Source organism: Microtus oregoni, unplaced genomic scaffold (genome assembly GCF_018167655.1).
Source record: "Microtus oregoni isolate MIOR12 unplaced genomic scaffold, Mior012 000013F_ref0000133, whole genome shotgun sequence".
NCBI classification, from domain to species: Eukaryota; Metazoa; Chordata; class Mammalia; order Rodentia; family Cricetidae; genus Microtus; species Microtus oregoni.
This window is the reverse complement of record NW_024543072.1, coordinates 14,182,258-14,203,433: the sequence shown is the minus strand read 5'-3', so window position 1 is coordinate 14,203,433 and position 21,176 is coordinate 14,182,258. Positions and strand designations below refer to the sequence as shown.

At 38.3% G+C, this 21,176-nt stretch overlaps 1 protein-coding gene across 6 annotated transcripts in view; it reads left to right on the top strand.

Moving 5' to 3' along the window:
- Ccser2 (coiled-coil serine rich protein 2) overlaps positions 1-21,176 on the top strand; it is a 115,912-nt gene that overhangs the window by 34,508 nt on the left and 60,228 nt on the right. For all 6 annotated transcript variants that reach the window (XM_041662498.1, XM_041662493.1, XM_041662497.1 and 3 more), the window contains one exon: positions 16,846-16,936. In XM_041662498.1, the coding sequence (XP_041518432.1) occupies positions 16,894-16,936 (43 nt within the window). In that variant the 5' untranslated portion in view covers positions 16,846-16,893. The remainder of the gene's footprint in view (positions 1-16,845; positions 16,937-21,176) is intronic.

The following is a 21,176-nucleotide window of genomic DNA, read 5'->3' as shown; positions in this document are numbered from 1 at the left end:
GTAGAGCTATCTCTATTTCTTGTCTGGTTAAGGTGATCCATGTCACTATGGACTGATAGGTGTTACTCTGTATGTCAGCAGTATTGTTATTCAGATTGATTTTGCCGGCTTCTGTATGTTTCTGAATGCCTCCTTACTTTTGAACATTCCTTGTTTTGGCTTTAGGTTTGTTTTGTAAAATATCCACTTCTAGAAATAGATTTAGAAACCCAAACTAATGACTAGATGGGCTTTTTGTATGTCATTGATTTTTAAGCATCATGCTAAAAGTAGGTGGGAATTGTGTATAATATCTGTTATTTAGTATTCATAGTGTTGCCTTCAACTCCACCCATTAGCTCAGAGTCCATTGTAGTCTTTCATTTTTCTTCTTTTTAACTATCTTCTCAGCTAAGAAACCTATACCATAACATGTATACATACTAGGATCGTAGTGTGTGCTATAAATGTAACTATATGCATGCATGTATGGATCACACCTTTCTTTTCAGCTTTATTCTTAATAGTTTATAGGTTAAATACTACTTTTCATGTTTCCTTTTTTTTTAAGTTCTCAACCTATCCTTGGTAGTTAGCAATTTGCCATAATGTTAAGGTTCATTAGCTACTGTCTGTATTTAACTTTAGGCTTTCTTTATGTCTTCATTTGCTTAAAGTATTTATTTAGTATCATTTCAGGGATAAATTCCCATTTTTTCATGGTAACTTATGCTACATTTTTTTGTTGGTACATATTTATTCAGTCATTCTAGTAACAATGATTATCAGGATTATTTCTAATACTTTGTAATTATAAATTGCTATAGCAGCCATCTTAGAGCACATTTCTTTTTGTAATTTAGATAGATACTTATATCATCTTCTGTCTTTGCATATAAAAGTGCTAGTCGTTAATACCACTTTGACAGCCACTATATACATCATAGCTATGCTACTAATGCATTAATATTTCAGCTTATTAAGCATGTGTTAACTAAAATCTATCATCCACTGTGTAAGTATTGCAAACCTGTAGAAATTAAAGTAAATTTTTGAAAGGCTTAAAGTGCAGTGAAGTACAACTTGGCTCCGGCTTATTGTTGAGGCCACAACCTACTATATGATTGACAGCTACAGTTAGTTGCTATGTGCTGCATGGCTTCAGGAATTGACGTGACTGGGACAAGAAGGGAATGAAGAAAAGGCAGGCACACAGGAACACTGGGACCACCTGTACTGTGCTCACTCTGGTGGAAATGCTCCAAGGGCAGCAGGAGCATCAGCAACCTGCAAATTTAGTGCCTTTATTTTATCCATCTGAATTGATGAGGTGGTAAGTTTACTGTATACAGCTGCATAAGGAGGTAGGTTTATAGTAAGTACCTGAACAAGGAAGTGAATCTAATTAATTGTAGAGGGTCTTTGTAGGGGAGCAGTCTCAGACTGCAGTCAATCCCAGAAGCGGAAGCTGTGGTTGATAGTTTCTGTCTACATTGTGAACATCCACACGTGGGCCAGAGGAAGACTGGCAGTTCTCATGGACCTAAGGTATTGGGGTCCTTGGCATGGCACACATTCACTCAGGACATTGACTCTGCTCCTTACACATGCACTAGGCCTTCCTAAACTCCCTACAAGAAGTCCCACTAATCATTCCCCAGTGATTTTCTCTTTAACTTAAGGGTGCTACTGTGCTTTTGTGCTGGTCTGTTTCCCTTTCAGCCTGCTGGGAAGCACCACAGAAAGATGGGAAATAATATCTAAAGCATGAAAGAAATAGACAGTCAATGACAATAATATTGGTTCTAAAACAGGAGGAGCAAACAAATTTGACTGTAGAATTTGAGGAAACACAATAGAATGGTTTTCTCACCCTGTAACAAATTTTTACAGATCATTTACTAGCATTAACAGCACCATTATTAGTATTTAACTGTAAGAGAATCCTAGAAAGGAAATGTATAAAGAGTTATATAGTTGTAGGGTTTTTTTTTTAGGGGGCGGTCTCCTGTTTTGTTTTTTTACTCTTTGGGGCTCTACCACTCATCTCCCAAATAAACACATGAATGCTTGGCCTTAGCTTTCTAACCAGCTTTTCTAGCCAGCTTTTCTAACTTAAACCATTTCTCTTCTATGTTTTGCCTATGGCATTTTTACCTTACCTTTTATTTTTTTTTATTCTATATGTCTTTCTTCCCTTCTTTCTCTGTGGATGATTTTGTGGCTGGGTGGCTGGCCCTTGATGGCATTCTCTCCTCCTTTTCTCACTTCTATCTCTTCTTCAAGTCTAGATTTCTTGTCCTATTTATCCTCTCTGTCTGGCAGCCTGCCTGCTTCTCTCTCCTGCGTAGCTATTGACCATTTAGCTATTTATTAAACCAATTAGGTGTTTTAGGCAGGCAGCACAGCATAGCTTCACAGAGTTAAACAAATGCAACATATCTTTGCATCATTAATGGAACAAATATTCCATAGCATAAACAAATGTAACATATCTTAAATATTCCACAACAGAACTATTTGACAAAGTTAAGTTCCAGATAAGATACAATGTTGTTTTACTGAAGTTTCCAGGGCCCCATGCCATGCCATGTCTGGGGCTGTGTTCTATATAGCTGTGTTCTATATAGTTAGGGAGAGATATTGTGCATTCCTGTATTGTACTTTGAGCACAGATCTTTACATACCTGACAGCAGAGAATGTCCAGGACATAGACAGCCATATTTTCAGATATCAAGCAGATCCACTATTAATTATGTGTGAGAAGCTTGGAATAATGCATGAAATTTGCCTTTAATAGAGGATAGGCTCTCATGAGACTCCTTTAACTTTCTCCCTTGCCAGAGTCTGATCTTTTCCAGAACAAGGGATAGCATAAAACTAAAAAACATAAAATTCATTACTTAGCAATACTCATTACGTTTTACAGATTTGAACTACCTAAAAACTAATCAAAGAAAGTCGGAAGTAGAAAACAGTTGGATTTTTCCATGCCAAGCCTGAAAGTAGCTATTCAGCTGATACTGTAGGTGAGATAAAAGTGTGAGCAATGTCAAAGCATAACAGTTCCATGGAAAAAGAACTTACTCAAAGACTTCAGTTCTTACTACATTCTGAAGACAGTTGGGTGTAAATTCGTAGGTCTTATCCAAAGTAATTGTAGGTGGAAACTTCAAAATAATCTAATTTGTTCTGGATGTCTTTTTGGTTAAACTCCTTTTGGCCTCCAAGGGGATTTAAGAAACATATAATTATGTTTGCATTTTTTCATCATATTATCTAGGAAAAATATTCTTTTAAAAATATTTTTTCTTTCTATGTTATGGACACATTTGTCTGTTTGAGGGTGTTGGATCCCCTGGAACTGGAATTAAGACAGTTGTGAGATGGCAAATGGGTGCTGGGAATTGAACCCCTGTCCTCTAGAAGAGTAGTCAGTGCTCTTAACCATTGAGCCATCTTTCTAGTCTGCCCAGAAAATATATTCTAAAACCTTTATGTTTTCAGTTTTTCTTATTTTCCCTTTCAATCCATCCCAAGTATATTTAAGTTGTTATTTTTTAAATTTTGTTATATTGTACAAAAATATTAATTGAAAAATGAAGTTTTATCACTAAAGACAATATAAACCTTCTTATTTTGCTGATGTTACTAGTGTGTAATTGGATGATGCATAATTTGACCAGGCAACCATCTATTAAGTATGTCTTATTTTAAACAAAATTTGTTTTTAGTTACTTGTTTTAGGCTTAGCCTTGAAAACATATATAGAAGGACAAAGCCTGTCTTTTTAAGTGAATCATATTTGTATGACTACAAACTTAGTTTTAAGCATATTAAAGATTTGATTATTTATAGGGTGATTGACCATTAATTTGCATGTCTTGAATGTCTTTTAGTAGCTTATGAAAAGTTATTAGTTTTATAAGAGTAGCAGTTTACAGTTTTAGTCATACATCTCTAATTTAATTTTTGTTCACCTAAGTGTACCTTTATGACCATAGGAATTTATCATCATACAAAAAAATCCATTCTAATCCAAAATGCTTGGCGATTTGCTGTTGCTTCCTTAGTTTAAAAAGAAGGTATAATAATGAGAAGGTTCACTAGGACTAAGAAGTTTATAGGTGCTGTCTTTTACCCAAAACAGCCACAGCTCTCCCTGACTTTTCTCCTAAGCAGGTTTTTTCCACTAGTGTTTTCTAGAGATAGAGGTGCCAGTGGTTTAACTTTACTGTCATGTTTCAATAAGATTAGATTTACTTTTTGCTATTATTACTTTTAAAGCAAGGAACTCTGCCTAATGTTTGGCTGTGGGTCTCTGTATTTGCCTCCATCAGTTCTGGTTGAAGCCTTTCTGCTGACAGTTGGGTCAGGCACCAGTCTGGTCATAGGAGATGACCGGTTTAGGCTATGTATCCACTGTTGCTAGGAGCATGCATGGGACTCAACTGGACACTCTGCATACATGCTACAGTTGTGTAGCTTGGTCTTCTAGTTGGACTCGTAACAGTGGCAACAGGGCCTGTCTTTTACTCTTTTACTGGCTTCTGGAACCTTATTGTTCACCTTGCCCAACCTTAATACATGGGGACATGCTTAGTTGTACTGCAACTTGATATGCCATGTCTTATTGATACTCATGGGATATCTGCCCTTCCTGGATGGAGATGGAAGAGGAGGGGATTGGGGAATGAGGGAGAGGATGAGATGGGGAGGCTGCAGCTGGGATGTGAAATAAATAGATGAATAAAAAAAGTAACACCTGAAACAGAGCAGGCTATTAACTTATTAAATAATGTGGCTGCTAAGGCATTGGCTCATAGAAATAATCTTTTACATCAGTAAAAGCCTACAGAAGTTATTTTTCCACCAAATGAAATACAGGTAAATGATTTGCTCTACACCATTGATGATTGGCAGGTCACACTCATAGGTTATTCAGGATCTATAAAGATCCTCCTTTTAAGATTTTAAGATGATTCTTAGCCACTGAATATTGTAACTGACTGTACAGTTTATTGGATCGACTTAGAAGAATCAGAGTCTTATAGTCATGGATAGCTGTGGAACCTCAGTTTGCATCTCTTTTTCTGTGTGGGAATCTCTGCATTTTTGGAATTTCCAGCTTGATAATTCATTGTGGTCTCTGGGAGTTTATGCTAATTAGGTAGCTTAGTCCTAGAGGTCTGCTCTGCCAGAATTAGCAAACACTGCGAAGAGAGTTGCTTTGAATCCTTTATTAGGCTGGCCTCTGGGAGATAAAGAGAAAGTGCTGGAGGTAGGGTTCATTCAAGTGGACAGTAATTTAATCAGCCTTGACTTTGTAAGACAATTCCAATAAAAGCCCCTGGACACTGGGTCGTGGGTGGCATCTTTGTTAACAGTGCCCTGTGTGTGTTGTTTTGTGTAAGTGTGCCATGAAGATGACACGTACTGGCTTCATTAGGAGAAGACATGGATGCTTTGAATTCATGACCATCCCAGACCTTGCCTTATGTGGCTCTTTCTTGGGGTGTGTGTGTGGGTTCATCTTTTGACCATAATTCTAATCATAAGTATATCACTTTCCTGAATTCTTTGAGTTCTACCAAATTGTCAAATTTCAGTAAGACCTTTAGAAACCTTCACCTTGCAGTTAGTATCTCAAGTACAGTTTCTGTGGAAGTCTGTGCCTCGTAACATTTTCCTAACTATGGGTGGCGCCAAAAATCATTGTAGTAGGTATCAGGAAAAAGTATACTCTGAGTATCAACCTTGATTCACCGTAACATGTGTTTTATGAAGAGAGGCTGAAAGGTGGCAGATGAGATAGGTCCCTTTGATTCTTGGATGACTTTCTGGTCACTGTGCTGAGAAATTATAGCTTCAGTGTGCTCTGTTACTAAAGGTAAAAGGATTGAGATCTTATTCCTGTAGAGATTGCTCTTCTGGGTGGAACATGAAAGGCAGACTAGTAAGAAATGAAGTATACAGTCCTTGAGATATCTTCTGTAATGAAAGCCATGGAGAGCTCTGGGACTGATTGTGATGATGTTGGCCATTTAGGTCCATGACCACCACCCCCGCCCCAGTGGGAAAGATTACTCCTGAGCACTGGATAGTACTGTCACAGTGACGGTACTGGGAGGTATGCAGTTGGTGGGAGGGTAAACTAAGAAAATTCCTGGAGCCAGGTGTTTTGGAAAGGTGCTGTCTTAGTTTTCAGCTCTGTATCATGAGTGTCCGGAAATATCATTATTAAAATGGGAAGGTGACTAATTTAGAAGTTTTAACTGTTTTGTGGTAGAAGAGATATTAAGGTTAATATAGGACCCAGATGGCAGAGCTTGCTACTGAGCAAGCATAGGTGTCTATATAGGATTCAGAAGCATAGCTGGTTATTCCTGAGGTAGCTCTGGACTGGAGAAAGCTGCTAGACAGTGACTGATGGGCTAGATAAAAGCTATTGGAGAGTTTGTTTACATGAAAAGGAGCTGTCCTTCTGCTCTGAGTGGAAAGACCCCCAATAAAGTGGTTGTATTTCATATGCATGTCACGCCAAACTGGGATATTTATCTATTGAATGTGACTCTTAACAGGGTTTCACTCGGTAAGTGCTGATGAAGGGTCCACTTTGTATGGAATCACTTCTGCCATAAGTGTACTTCGGTAAAATCAAGCAAAATACGTAGATCTTACCACATTCTGTCTCAGTTTTCCTTGAATCTTGAAGACGTCAAAAATTTACTAAAAATATTAGTAAAAACACATAGGGGTGGGGAGAAGAAGTGTCAAGAGTCTAATGTTTGTAGGGACTGCTGTTTGTTAATCAATGGGTATGAAACTAAGGTCTTGTGTAGTGTGTGTGTGTGTGTGTGTGTGTGTGTGTGGTATGCTTGTGTATGTGTTTTCTTGTTTTTCTTTCCTCCTCCCCCTTCACGTGCTCTTCACTGCATTTGAAGAGTGGGGGGTAGGATTTTTTTCTGAACCTGGTGCCCAGCTGGGCTAGCTGGCCATTGAGCTCCAGGGATCCTCCTGTTTCCATCTCCATTGTGCTGGGATTGCAACTGTGTACCACCATGCCTGGCTTTTTATGTGTTTGCTGGGAATCCAGTTGTTTACAAGTATTTTTTGGAATGAACTGTCTTTTTAGTCTCCCAAACAAAGGCCTTTATGCTGCTCTGTTGGTTACACCAGTGGGCGGGTGGGTGTACAGCCAACATTCCTTGATGGTTCTGAAGCATTAAAGGATCTAAACAAATCCACTGTGCTTTTCTCTGCTTGGAATAGTAGAAAGCCTAGAAGATGCTGATTCTTTTGTTTACTTTGATAACTTTATATGTTTTTATTTTATGTGTATGGGTGTTTTGCCTGTATGTATGTCTGAATATCATGTGTGTGCCTGGTGTCCTTGGAGGTCAGAAGAGGATTTTGTGTTTCCTGTAACTAGAGTTAGAGATGGTTGTGAACTACCATGTAGGTGCTGGGAATTGAATCCAGGCCCTCTGGAAAACCAGCAAGTGTCCTGAAATGCTGAGCTATCTCTGCAGCTCCTCTTGTCTGTGTTTTGAATTGATTTCATATCATTATTTCTCTGGGTCATATTTAAATTCCTTATGTTTATTTGATTCTCCTTCTTGGTCTTGGAAAATTTTTAACGAAAGTACTTTAAAGTCTTTCTGCCAGTTCAGTTATTTCATCATCATTGTTTTCTTTTTAGGGGTTTGAATTTTCCTTGAATAGGTGGTAATTTTTCTTTAGTAGCATTATGTTGGTCGTTTTACAAAGTGTAAATTTTGATGTGGCTATCACTTGATATTGCAGATATATGTGTAAGGGTTAATAATGGCCAACCAATAAGGCATAGCCACCTTTTGTCCTTGTTTTCAGTTTCTACTTCAGTTCTGCTTGAATTTGAGTTCTAGGAATTTTAGCTGTTAGCACAGTGTGTTGTTGCTCACCGTCACATGCTGGGAGAAGGCTGACATTCTGGGTTTTTGAGTCTTTGCCTCGAGTGTTCTCAGACTCGACTCTCCTGTAACCTTTTCTTAACCCCTCTAGACTCGACTGTCCTGTAACCTATTCTTAACCCCTCTACATATTTGCTTTTACATCCAGATTTTAGTTTTTCTTCTGCTACTTCATTGACCTTTGAGTGTCAAGAGGAAGGTTAGGTAATTTTATTTGCTGTGATCTCTTAGTATTCATAAAAACATCATAGCACTAATCTGAACACTGCTAATTCAAAGCTAGATATTTTAATTAAAGTACAAGATGCAATTTATAATTTTAATAGTCATAACTTCACTAAAAAAGAAGCATCCCGGGCCAGTTAAATGGCCCGGGGCAGTAAAGATGTTTGCCACCAGCCTGACAAGCAAAATTCAGTTCTTCAGAACCCACATTCTGGAAGGAGAGAATGGACTCCCACAAACTGTCTTCCAACCTCTATACTCATCCTGTATACACACACACACACACACACACACACACACACACATGCACACTCACAGAAAAAGATGGATAATTAGATCTTGGTAAAGATCAATTCACAAGAACACAGGACAGTGTAAATGTTAAACCAGAACTTTAAATACATAAAGCAAAACTAATAGTAGTAAACTCATTCTGGTACTGATCCCACATCTGATTACAAACAAATGGAAGGAGACCAGATGAAATATTCACAAGAGGCCCAAACAGAGAGCAACAGTGAAGGAGCAGTACACAATTCTGAGCGCTTTGCTTCTCATAAATGTCACCTTCCTCTGGTCTTGCTCTGGGACATCACATAACTCTGTAAGAAGGGGTGACAACAAAGAGAGGTTCAAGGAAGAGTGATGCTCTTCCAGTTCTTTGAAGAAGAAAAGCAAAGAGCCAAAGCACATATCAATTTAAACAGCCAAATGTACAGGTATTGCTCCCATCATCACTGGGCTCCCATAGAAAAGGCTTGGATTGGTCAGCTCTAGCTTGACCTCCAGGTTATGGCTGGCCCTTCCCATGAGGCTTATGAGATAGGTGGAGAAGACCCACATTGGGGTCATTTCTATCCTTGAGTGACTGTCATGCCTGTTTAGAGACAAGGAACAGTCTACTTTAAAATAAGGGAGACAAATGCAAAATGGGGGTAGAAACGCCAGGCTTTCATTATGCTTTTATTTACCTTGTGGGTCTCAAAAGCAGTTTGAAAGCACGTGTTATATTGAGAATGTGCTAATTTGGCAATAAGTGAATGGAGCGTCCACCACTCTTACTTACTTATTTGTTGCTTACTGATGGGGAGATGTCGTCAGAACATCTTGTTAGGTGTTTTTTTTTTTTTTGGTGAATATCATAGAGTGTATTTAAATAAACTAAGATGGCTACAGTTCATCAGTCAGTATAATCTTAGGTGACCTCTGTTGTATTAATATGCATTGGTAGCAATGGTTCGTGCAGCATATGCCTGTTGAACAAAAGTTCTGCCAATACAATAAGGTACAAAGAACAATTGAAATTTTTATTTTCAAGTGACATCATAGTTTATAGAGCATATCTATCTCATGGAATCTTTGAATACTAATATTTGTAATTTTTCTAAGGACAAGGTGAATATATACATTTTTTATTTTTCCTTTTCCTTGCAATTCCCACATGTAGCATGAATAATAAAAACCCAGAGACTGAAATTGGGGTTCAACCTGAAAACCCAAATAGCAAGGCAGCGAAGCCACTAGAAAAGTCTTACCTCTACTACTGGACGACCACAAGCTAAGCAGACTAACCCTCTTTCTCCTCTTATTTTATATTCCCCTGGTGCTGGGATTAAGGACATATGACTCCCCAGTACTGGGATTAAAGGTGTAGATCACTGCCACCTGGATTTATTTCTGCAATGATCTTGTGTAGCCCAGGGTGGACTTGAACTCCCAGAGATCCGTCTGCCTTTGTCTCCCAAATCCTGGGACTAAAGGTGTGTCTCACCATTGACTGACCTCTAGTAGCTTTAGCTTTGCCTCTGGTCTTCAGGCAAGATTTATTTGTCAAAATTCAAATAATATACCACTGCACCCACACTTCTCAGGAGGACAACACCAGGTCAGCTCTATAAAGTGAGACCCTGTCTCTAAAACAAAAGAAAGCAAAACAAAAAGTCTCTATAACTTGATAGCTAGTTAGGTACTAGAAGTAACAAAATCAGTATCTCAAAAGATACCTAAGTGTACATCTAATGGAATGTTCGCAGGGTATCTGAAGAGCAGGGTTGAACAAAGAAATGAAAAGAGAGTTAAATAAGAAAGTGGAGTCATGTGGTGTTCGTAGGGCCTGAGATGTCATGTTGTGGTGACATTATTCTACACTTCAGTGATGTGGCATTTAGAGTAATACCAGCCAAAACCTTTGTGAATAGAGACAGAGTCAGTACATACATTAGGGAAAACAAACTACATAGTTTGAAAAGGGTTAACCGAGTTTCAAGAATTACACTACCTTAATTTATAGCCCTGGCAGTCAGGGCAGTATCAGCCAAGAGAGCGATCACACAGTTCATTAGGACACGATGACATACAGCATCAGAAAATACAAGGACACATACAAAGTCAGTCTGCTCTGACAGATGTGCATAATGAGTTCAGAGGAGAAAGACTTCAAACACTCATATATCACACACTCTTAGCACACAGATGTGCACATAACCAAAAAGTGGAGATAATAAACAAAAGCAGGAACAGGTAAATGCTGAGTCCAAGTGCAGGGAGAGAGACTGCAGCAGCTATGACCCCTCTCCACACACATGGCCTCTCTTTCTGTAGAAATGGAGTTCTTCTTGCCCTGTGCAGATAATGGAGAGGAATGCACATCCTTATTTTTTTTCATCTTTTTTTTTTTTTTGGCTTTTTTCCCATGGACTGTTACAGTAAAAAGGGTAATTCTGAGACAGAGTCATTATTCAACATCTTCCAGCTTTCATTAATTTGTTGATGACTCCTGTGCTGTAAATCTTCTTGCCTAACAGGCCTCTATATTCATTTGTCTGCTAGAGACATGTCTTCTCAAAGGTGGAATAGGCACATCAGAATTACTGAGTTCTAAAACTGTATATTAATTCTTTATTTTCCTACTCTATCTGACCTTTTTTTTTGGGCGGGGGAGGGTCAGTCTTTTATTTTCTAGTTTCATCAAAATGGTTCTTCACCTTTGTCTTCGTCTTCTTCTTCTTCTTCTTCTTCTTCTTCTTCTTCTTCTTCTTCTTCTTCTTCTTCCTCCTCCTCCTCCTCCTCCTCCTCCTCCTCCTTCTCTTCCTCCTCCTCCATCCTCCTCCTCCTCCTCCTCCTCTTCCTCCTCCTCCATCCTCCTCCTCCTCCTTCTTCTCCTTCTCCTCCTTTTTCCTTCTCCTCCTCCTTCTTCTTCTTCCTCCTCCTCCTCTTTCTCCTTCTCCTCTTTATTCCTACTCCTCCTTCTTCCTTCTCCTCCTCCTCCTCCTTCTTCTTCCTCCTCCTCCTTCTCTCCCCCCCCTTTCTTTATTCTGACACAGGATTTCTCTGTGTACCACTGGGTGCTTGGGATTTGTTTTGTAGACCAGGAGATCTACCTGCCTCTTCCTCCCAGGTGATGTGATTAAAGGCATGTTTCACCACCACCCCGCTGGTTCTTCACTTCGTGTTAGTTTGTAGGCATCAGTTTTTAACTCCAAAGTCACCATGACTTAGCTTCTTATGTAACTTTGATATTATGTTTTTGCTCCCCAGTGTGTACCAGGACTGCTTTGTTCTCATCAGCACTGGCAGGCAAGCATATGTCCTATGGATTCTACAGTGGTCACAGCACTGTTTTCTCAGCCCTCACTGATGTCTATTTTCTGTATTGTAGTCACAATAACATTTCTTTGATTCAAATCATGACTTCTCAGTTCATGACAATCATTTATTCTTGTTTCCCTGTGTTCTTCATATGTATTAGCATTTTATTTGTGAAACTATCGGTGATATGCTTTGTAGTCATATGCAAGGCAAGGGTTTACATGTCACTGAGAGGAAAACTTTTATTTAATATGGAGTTTTACTCTTAAGTAAATCTAGTAAGAACAACATATTTATGCTACAGAAATACCAAAGAGAATAAGAACATAAGCACATACGATTTCATAGAATGGTTTATTCTCCTAGATATGTGTTCTTTTAGGTATGTAGACATCTGTGCATATTTAATCCCCTCCAATATTTCCTCCTAGACTTCTCTCATTTCACAGAGCATCTTTGTATAAGACAAAACAGATTCAAGAAATAGCTTATGTAATTAATTGCTAAGCATTAAATGTTGATACTTCTTTCCCTCCCTGCTAATATAACTTTTACTTTGTATAGTCTCTTGTAGGCTTTAGTAAATCTTCGAGGTTATATTATAATTATTCTGTCAGTTTTTCATTATAGCATGCTCATACCCTGCCTTTAAGGGTATTTAAAAAAAACTTTTTAATTATAAAACAAAATTATATAAAAACACCCAGATAAAGCAATTATAGTTTAGTTGTAAACTTTTTCACATTTATTTAGAGTGTGTTTGTGTGTGTGTGTGTGTGTGTGTGTGTTCATATATTCCACAGTACATGTACGTAGGTCCGAGGACTGCTAGCGGGAGTTGGTTCTCTGCTTCCACAATATGGGCCCTGGGGATTGACTCAGGCCTTAAGACTTGGTGGCAAATACCATTACTGCTGACCATTTTAATTTTTGTGACATGTACAGCATTGTTAATACTGAAAGCTAGATACCATTTTAGCAATTGTTGGTAGTACTGCTTTTGTTGTTTGGGTATACCTCATTTGGCCCTGCTCTGAACTTAGAATACCATGCTTTATTGGCTTTAATTTGTTGCTCTGGCCTTAATTGTCATTTTTAGCTTGGGACACCCAGTGTCATTTAGTTTGACACATACTCAGACTTAACACAGTCAGATGTTTTTTATAGAGAATTATATATGATTTAAAATTTTTAATTAAAGTTAATTATATTTAATTAAAGTTAATTATATTATCCCTTTCCTGTTCTCCTTACCAGAAGTCATGTTCCCCTAATTCATGGCCTCTTCTGTAACCATTGTTGTTATATATGCATCCACATGAATTAACACAGAAATGTATCCTGCTGAATCTATTTAGTGTTGCCTGCATATATATTTTTCTAGACTGACCACTCATGTAACTGGAATTTTCTCTCCTACCCGCCAGTTCCCAATTAAACACTCAGAGGCTTATATTAATTATAAAGTTTGACAGATGGCTCAGGCTTTTTACTGACTTGCTCTTACTTTTAAATCAATACATTTCTAGTATTTTATATTTGCCACATGGTTTGTGACTTGTTACCTCACATCTTGCTTCTCTGGCAACTGCTAGCATCTCCCCCAACTCTGCCCTTCTTTTTTGCTCTGTTGAGTTTGGCTTTCCTACCTAGCTATATTCTGCTCTACCATAGGCCAAAGCAACTTTATTTATCAACCAATACAGCAACATATATTCACAGCATACAGAATATCATCCCCCATCATCTCCCCTTTTCTGTCTAATTAAGAAGGAAGGTTTTAACATTAACATTGTACAATTACATATAACTAAAAGGTTATACAGCAAGAATTACAGTTACAATATTTAGTCTATTTGTGTTTGGCAAAATTAAATAAAACACTCTATTCTATTTTTGCTAGTCTAAAGTTTTATATCTAATTTATCTTTTATCATAACTAAGAAAAACTATGATTATAACTATCTAGTCTTCAACTCCATCAAAGACCCCAGAGGGATATAATATTATCTAAGTAAACAGGAAATGCATTGTAAGCAACTTTCAAAACTCTAGAAATGACAGAGATATCTGGCTCCCTGAACAGTCACCCCAAGTTCTCCTGTAACATTGGGGCATCCATCTTCAGCATACAGGCTGATGGACTTTTCCACAAAGCAGAAAATTTGAAAGACTCTTTTGCCTATATTGGCAGTATATCAGTCATTTCCCTCTGTGTCCTGCAGAATGTCTGGCAGTTTTTTCTGTGAAGCAGGAACCCTGAAGGACCATCCCGCTTTGTTTTGACAAAGTTTAGTTATCATTTTTCTGTGGGTCCTGCATGTCCTGTTTTTTTTTCTTTTTTTTTAATTTATTTATTTATTAAAGATTTCTGTCTCTTCCCAGCCACCGCCTCCCATTTCCCTCCCCCTCCCCTAATTAAGTCCCCCCCCCCTCAGCCCGAAAAGCAATCAGGGTTCCCTGTCCTGTGGGAAGTCCAAGGAACCCCCCACCTCCATCCAGGTCTAGTAAGTTGAGCATCCAAACTGCCTAGGCTCCCACAAAGCCAGTACGTGCAGTAGGATCAGAAACCCAGTGCCATTGTTCTTGACTTCTCAGTAGTCCTCATTGTCCGATATGTTCAGAGAGTCCGGTTTTATCCCAGGCTTTTCCAGACCCAGGCCAGCTGGTCTTGGTGAGTTCCCAGTAGAACATCCCCATTGTCTCAGTGTGTGGGTGCACCCCTCATGGTCCTGAGTTCCTTGCTCGTGCTCTCTCTCCTTCTGCTCCTGATTTGGACCTTGAGAATTCAGTCCTGTGCTCCAATGTGGGTCTCTGTCTCTGTCTCCTTTCATCGCTTGCTGAAGGTTAATATTCAGGAGGATGCCTATATGTTTTTCTTTGGGTTCTCCTTATTTAGCTTCTCTAGGATCACTAATTATAGGCTCAATGTCCTTGGTTTATGGCTAGAAACCAAATATGAGTGAGTACATCCCATGTTCCTCTTTTTGGGTCTGGCTTACCTCACTCAGGATAGTGTTTTCTATTTCCATCCATTTGTATGCAAAATTCAAGAAGTCCTTGTTTCTTACTGCTGAATAATACTCTAATATGTATATATTCCATCTGCATGTCCTGTTTATACAGCATACTATAAGCAGTTCAGGCATGAGCAGTTTCCCAAATGACTAGTTTTTTCATATTGAAGGCAAACTCTGTAATGAGTTTCTTCAATGCCCATCTTCCTCTTTGAAGTAATTGATGCTGCCAGGAGCAAATGCATCTTATGTCAAGAAAAGTCTAAGTTCTTAGAACATTTTAATTGCCATATTCTGTAGGTCTTTGAGATGTTTGAGATTACCTGTCTATTTGAAATATATCTCTGTATTACCTTGAAAATCTAATTAACAGGTTTATAGGTAGGGGTGACTATTAGCCTGTATTTTTTTATGATCTCAAATAGATTTTAAGGACTAAAACTTCATATTGCATAATTATCAAACTGTATAGGTAATATCTTAAGCAAAAATCGAAACAGATGTGCAATATAAAGACAGTAACCTTAAATTTGTATCAATATACAAAAATCCTTTAAACAAGAATAGAAGCATATTTACAGTGTAACAAAATTAACTTTAAATTTCTATCATTATACCAAAATAAATGCCAATGCAAAATATCTGAGATTAATAGTTGTATTTTTATTCTCTATTCTTATATTTCCCTAAATATAACAAACATCCAAAACCTACCAAATAGCCAAAGAATCCATATTATGCACCCCAGCTCTTGGGAATGTGTATGTTGTTTACTCCAGACTGCTTTCTGCTTTCTGTGGATGAAATATCTTTAGGGTCCCTGATAAAATTTTGAGATAATGACCAAGTCCTGGGAAGACCAGTGATAACCTTTGTTGATAGACATCACCTGTCAAGTTTCAGGATCTTAAGCTGGAGCGAATCCACAGCCTCTTGTTTCCTGTGGAAACAAAAGCAAAACTGCTTCTCCAAAGCGGCACATCTTTTAAGTTCCATTTTACAAATATAGTTTTTGACTTCTGTTTTAAAGCTAAGGCATTTTTGAAATATTTAGGTTGGTATATTTTGTTAGTCTTTCTTTCATTCCTGTCTCTCAGCAGCTGTCTCTTGTCCGTCAGCCATCAGAAACCCTGTCTTGAAAACACAAACAGAGCACAACAGAAAAGAATAAGTATTTAGAATGCAATTAAGAATTATACTGGTTTAGGAAGCTGGCAGCAGTCTTTCTCCTGTAATCTGTAATCTCACTATGTATGAATAGTTGGTCACAATACCAGGATTTCCTTCCCCATTCCATGGCTTGTGGTTACCACAGGGTATGGGGGGTACAGCTGTACCTTAACTTGCCATGCTGGGCTTTGCTGTGGTTCATAGACATCACAGCTTGTTTCCCCTGCAGCAGATCCCATGGTACCTTGTACTGAGTACCTCGTCCTCAGGAAAGAGGCTTTCGGGTCACTTCCCGCTCAAGTCCTTTGCGTTCTATGTTCAAGACGCATGCTGTCTTCAGCAGTTGGGGTTTACTTCCGACTTTTGGAGGTAACCAAGGGCAACAACAATATACTGTGGTGTTTTGGGAGTCTCTTGGACTCTTGGCCAACAACTCAGGTTTCTCATGTTTGCACTAGGGCTTTTGTTCTTGTGGTTCTTGTGGGGAGTATTAATCACTCCATGCGGTATAACTTCATTCAAACTGTATAATGTATTATATATAATTTTAGGTAATTATAAAATAGTGACTTTCTATGTCCTTTTTCAAACATGCTTACTGTTATTTTCCCACCTTTTTGCTTCTGTATTACCTTCCCTTTCTATCCCTGAGTTAAAGATCCTTCCTTGTTTTTCTATTTCCCCCTTTATATCACCTGCATCTTGCTGTTCCCCTTTCTGAGCAGGGAATCCAAAATTTAAAGTATAAGTACAGATGAAGTTTTAAAAATACTTTTAAAAATTAGAACTATTTTATTCTTATAGTATAATTGTTGAATAAATCCAAGTTATTATATGATGATACTTTCAAAACGAATAGTTATATTTGTATCCCTTGGGTGAGGTCATAGTGTTTTACTGCTGTTATTCACAGGATATTCTGAATAATCTTGAGTCATGTGACCTTGAGGATGATGACCTTATGCTGGATGTGGATTTGCCGGAGGACACGCCTCTTGACAATGGTAAGTTAAGATCCATAAGTCTCCATGTTCTACCTATGACAGAAGTGTTCTGCCCTAACATACCTCGCTGAAACCACTCACAGTGGAAAGGTCTGGAGGCCACGAGGGACTTGTAAGTTGTTGAAATGAAGCGCTGAGGGTATTGTATTGTCCATTGTTACTGTAGGAGTAGGGACTCTTAGACTTTCTTGTGTTGCTTCTGGCACTTGGGATACTTCTGCAGCCAGAATGGAATTCCAGTCCTGAGAAAGAAAAATTATAGCCAACACCCAGATGAATAGAAAGCTGAACTGCCAGCCTTAAGGCAGTGCAGGGAGCCACCGCTCTCTAGAGCTATAGAACAGGATTCCCCACTACAGTATAGCAGTTTAGTAGGTGACAGAAATCATAGTTGCTGTTGTGAAGTCTGAGTTAGTGACCTGGAAGACCAAGTTCAACACTCTTCAGTGAAAATGACTGAGCACGCAATAACAAGACCTAATGGTGCAGGAGATGTGACATGCTTGACATGCTTGATTGCTTTTTTTTTTTTTTTTTTTGGCTTGTAATGAAGGCTGAGGGATTTCCCTCCTTGGGATAAGTCATAGCATAGGTAGTGCATGTCACTTTGACAGGGTTATCACAACTTCATTTTGGAAATTTTATTCCATTTCTGGGTGGATACATGAAGCACAGATCAAATCAGTCTTAGAACTCATTTCCTGAGCACAGCCTAGTTAACCCTCATTCTAGACAGATGTGGAACCTCGGAACCTCAGAGAAATTGTAGGTCCTTGAGGTCTTTGTTGCAGTCTCAAAAGTAGGTGGGAATCCATTAACATTGCACATATAGTACAGGTGTTTTTCTAGAAGAAAATAAACCAATATTGGCTATTTTGAACTAAAAGAACAAAACAAAAAAGCAGAGAGTGAGCCTAAGTTAGTTTTCCTTGTATGCACCAAAATAAAGTAGTACTTATGTTTCCTATTACAGGAAGGCAGGAACAACTTTTTAGGTCTCTTGGGCTGGGATAAGAATGTGGAGGTGCTGGTAGGTTCTTTGAAGATGCCGTTGACTGTTGGTTTTAGTGCTTTTTTTTCTGTTTGAGGATGTTATATTAGTTTGGAAAAAGATTGTATTGGTTTGTTGAACCCTCAGGTGTTTCGGCTTCACTTATTCTGCCAGCATTATTGGTGTTTGTGCCCAAGAAGATGGGCAAACCAGTGAGACCTACTATTTGGATTTGATCTGGGTACGGGTTACTATGACCTCATTAAGAAGAGTTTATCGGGTAGCATGTGCATGTATGTATGTGGGGGTGTAATTTTTTGTCTGTGTGTATCAGTTCAGAGTCCGGAGGTCAATAATGGGTGTGTTCCTACTTATTGCTTGAGACAGAGTCTCTTCTGTGAATCTGATGTTTCCCATTTTGCCTTAGACTGGCTGGTCATTGAAACCAGGATCTTCTAGTCTCCACCCACCTTGTGCTGGGGTTATAGGCACCCATTGCCAAGCCCATTGTTTTTGCATGGGCATGTGAGGGTTCTGAACTCTGGGCCTCTTTCTTACAGAGTGATAATTTTCCCCACTGAGCTACCTTTCTAGTTCCTTTCTTGATGGTGTTAAAGAAGTTGTCATGAGGAATGTGCTTATCTGATAATTGCATCTGTGTGCAGGTCTTTTTCTCTGTACTATCCAGGGGAGAAAACAATGTGTGTTAGTCTAATTCTTTTTGAACAGTTACAGTCTAGAATTTAGGGATATCCACATCTGAGTGTTTTGGTGACCCTTGGGTGGATATATAGCAGTAATGAAGTTTAGGATAATGTTATAGTTTATGCATATTAATAAAACATTCGATCACTTACTGATAGATAAGTAAGCAAAACATAGCATATTTACAGCTGTAAGTGCTGTAATATAACATTTGTAAAGGAGACTAAGAAGGGGCAAGGGTTATATTAGGTGACGTGGAAGGACAGAGTGCAGGTCAAAGGATACATGGATGGATCATGAAAGATGATATAAAGCCAAGTGGTTTCTTTTTCTAATTTTAACTCTGTCATAGGTTTTTCCTATTTTTTTTTTTATTTTTTAATTCTACCTACCTACCTACCTACCTACCTACCTATCTCGGGTTTTTCAAAACAGGGTTTCTCTGTAGCTTAGAAGCCTGTCCATTCACTTTTGCCTCCTGAGCGCTGGGAGGAAAAGCTTGCAGATTTTGCGGGTTTTTCCTATCTTATGACGGATAAGCATAAAAAGAAATGTAATCGACAAGGAAAGTGAAAAGCCCCTAAATGAAGTTCCATGGCTTTCATACGATGTGTGGAGTGCGGCACTGGGATAATGTTTGCTCGAGTGGCTACCTTAATATAGCTTGCAATGTTTTTTATTTGGGAGTTTATTACAATAAAGTGTTTTTTTTTTAGATAAAAATAAAACATTTGCAAAGTACCTTTTGGTTTTTGGAGAAGCTTATGTAGAGGCTAAAGTAAGGCAGCTCAGTAAGGCCACATTTTCGATACACTTTGTATTGAGATACATGAGGATTATGTTATTCTTGATTGCTTCTAGTGAGGAAGATGGGGAAACATTTTTTATAATCTTGTGAATGCTTTCTAATTGTGTTCATCTGACCCTGATGCCTGCAGTGAATTTAGTTGTCACCTCTCTCCCTCTTCCTTGCAGACCTGAATCAGAACTTAGTCTGTGTTCATAGGAAAGAGTTAATCAGAAATTCCTTTTCTATACTGTCTGCCTTTTGCACTCCATTGTAGGTTTTTATTTGTTTGATATTTATTTATTTGTTTATTTAATTTACTGTTTGAGATAGGGTCTAACTATGTAGCCTTGGTTGGCCTGTAACTTGCTATGCAGACTAGGATGACTTGGAACTCACTAAGATTTGCCTGCGTCTGCTTCCCAAATACTGGGATTAAAGGCATACACCACAACCACAATGCCTGCCTCCCATCATAGGCTCATAAACCACTGCCACATTCTTTACATATAGTGTCTTTTAATTATGAGCTAGCTGATACAGATCTGTGAGCACTAGATTATGATTCCTAAGTGCTATTCTAGATTTCCACGGGGACTTTTCCCAATGCCATTTAGATCTTTTAAATTATTTAGCCATGCTCTCTCAACTGAGAATAGAGCGTATACAGTTTTCCCTGTTCTGAAAGTGTTTAACTTTACCAGATATTGCCTTTATTTAAAAGGAATGGCAACAGGTTAAAGGAGAGGTGCTTCAGAGGAAAATCAAAGAGGCGTGGAATTGGGGGCAAGGAATTGTGGAACACTGAGACTTGAGTAGGGAGTTGGATGACTTGTACTTAGTAACAGATTATTTTAATTTTGCAAACTGTTTTTTTTTTTTAACCTTGACCTGAATTAGTAGACCAAGGAATTTCATAAGGAAACAGTTTTGCAATCTGAATTTTTTTTTTGGAAGGCTATTAGATATTTGCTATTGGTCCTTTCTGTTGTAGGGTGGTTCTCAGTATTTCTGGTATGCCAGAAACGCAGCTGTGTTGCCTCTACCTCTTGTTTAGGAAATTCTAATGACCAGCCATCGCCCACAAACACACACCTGGCATTTGGCACGTCAGAGTGTAATCCTCAAGTTAGTGGATTGCCTTAGTGAGTATCTTCTCTGTATACTGTTAGTCATTTTAGCCATTCTCTTTAGACTTTAGACATTGAAAGATGCTTTTCTATTTCCTGAATTGCTGACTAAATTATCTTATGTTTAAACACATAAGGCTATATTTTCGATGCACTTTGTATTGAGATACATGAGGATCATCTTATTCTTGATTGCTTCCAGTTACTTGGATTTTTTTTTCTAGAAATTTATCTTTCTGTGCTAGTACCATGTTAAGTAATTCAGTTTATGCTTTTTTCACTTATATTTTTAACATTTAATTACATTGAAAACTTCCTTAATAACATAAAGCCTCCTTGGGCCTTGTCAGTCATAATGTCATCCTATCTCTCATGCAGTTATTTATATAAAAATTAAAATTACTGTCTGGGTCATCATTATCTCTCAGGACTTGAAAGCTGTCATGTAAAAGAAAAAAATGAAGGATACATTGGGTATCATGTTTTATTCCTTTATCAAACAAGGTAAAATGACACTATCATAACAGGTATCCTCATATCCCATACCTCTATTAGCTAATTAGATTCTTTCCCTCTCCAGTGTGTTAGAACCCTGATGCTGTCTGTCTTTTACAGTACTAGAACTAA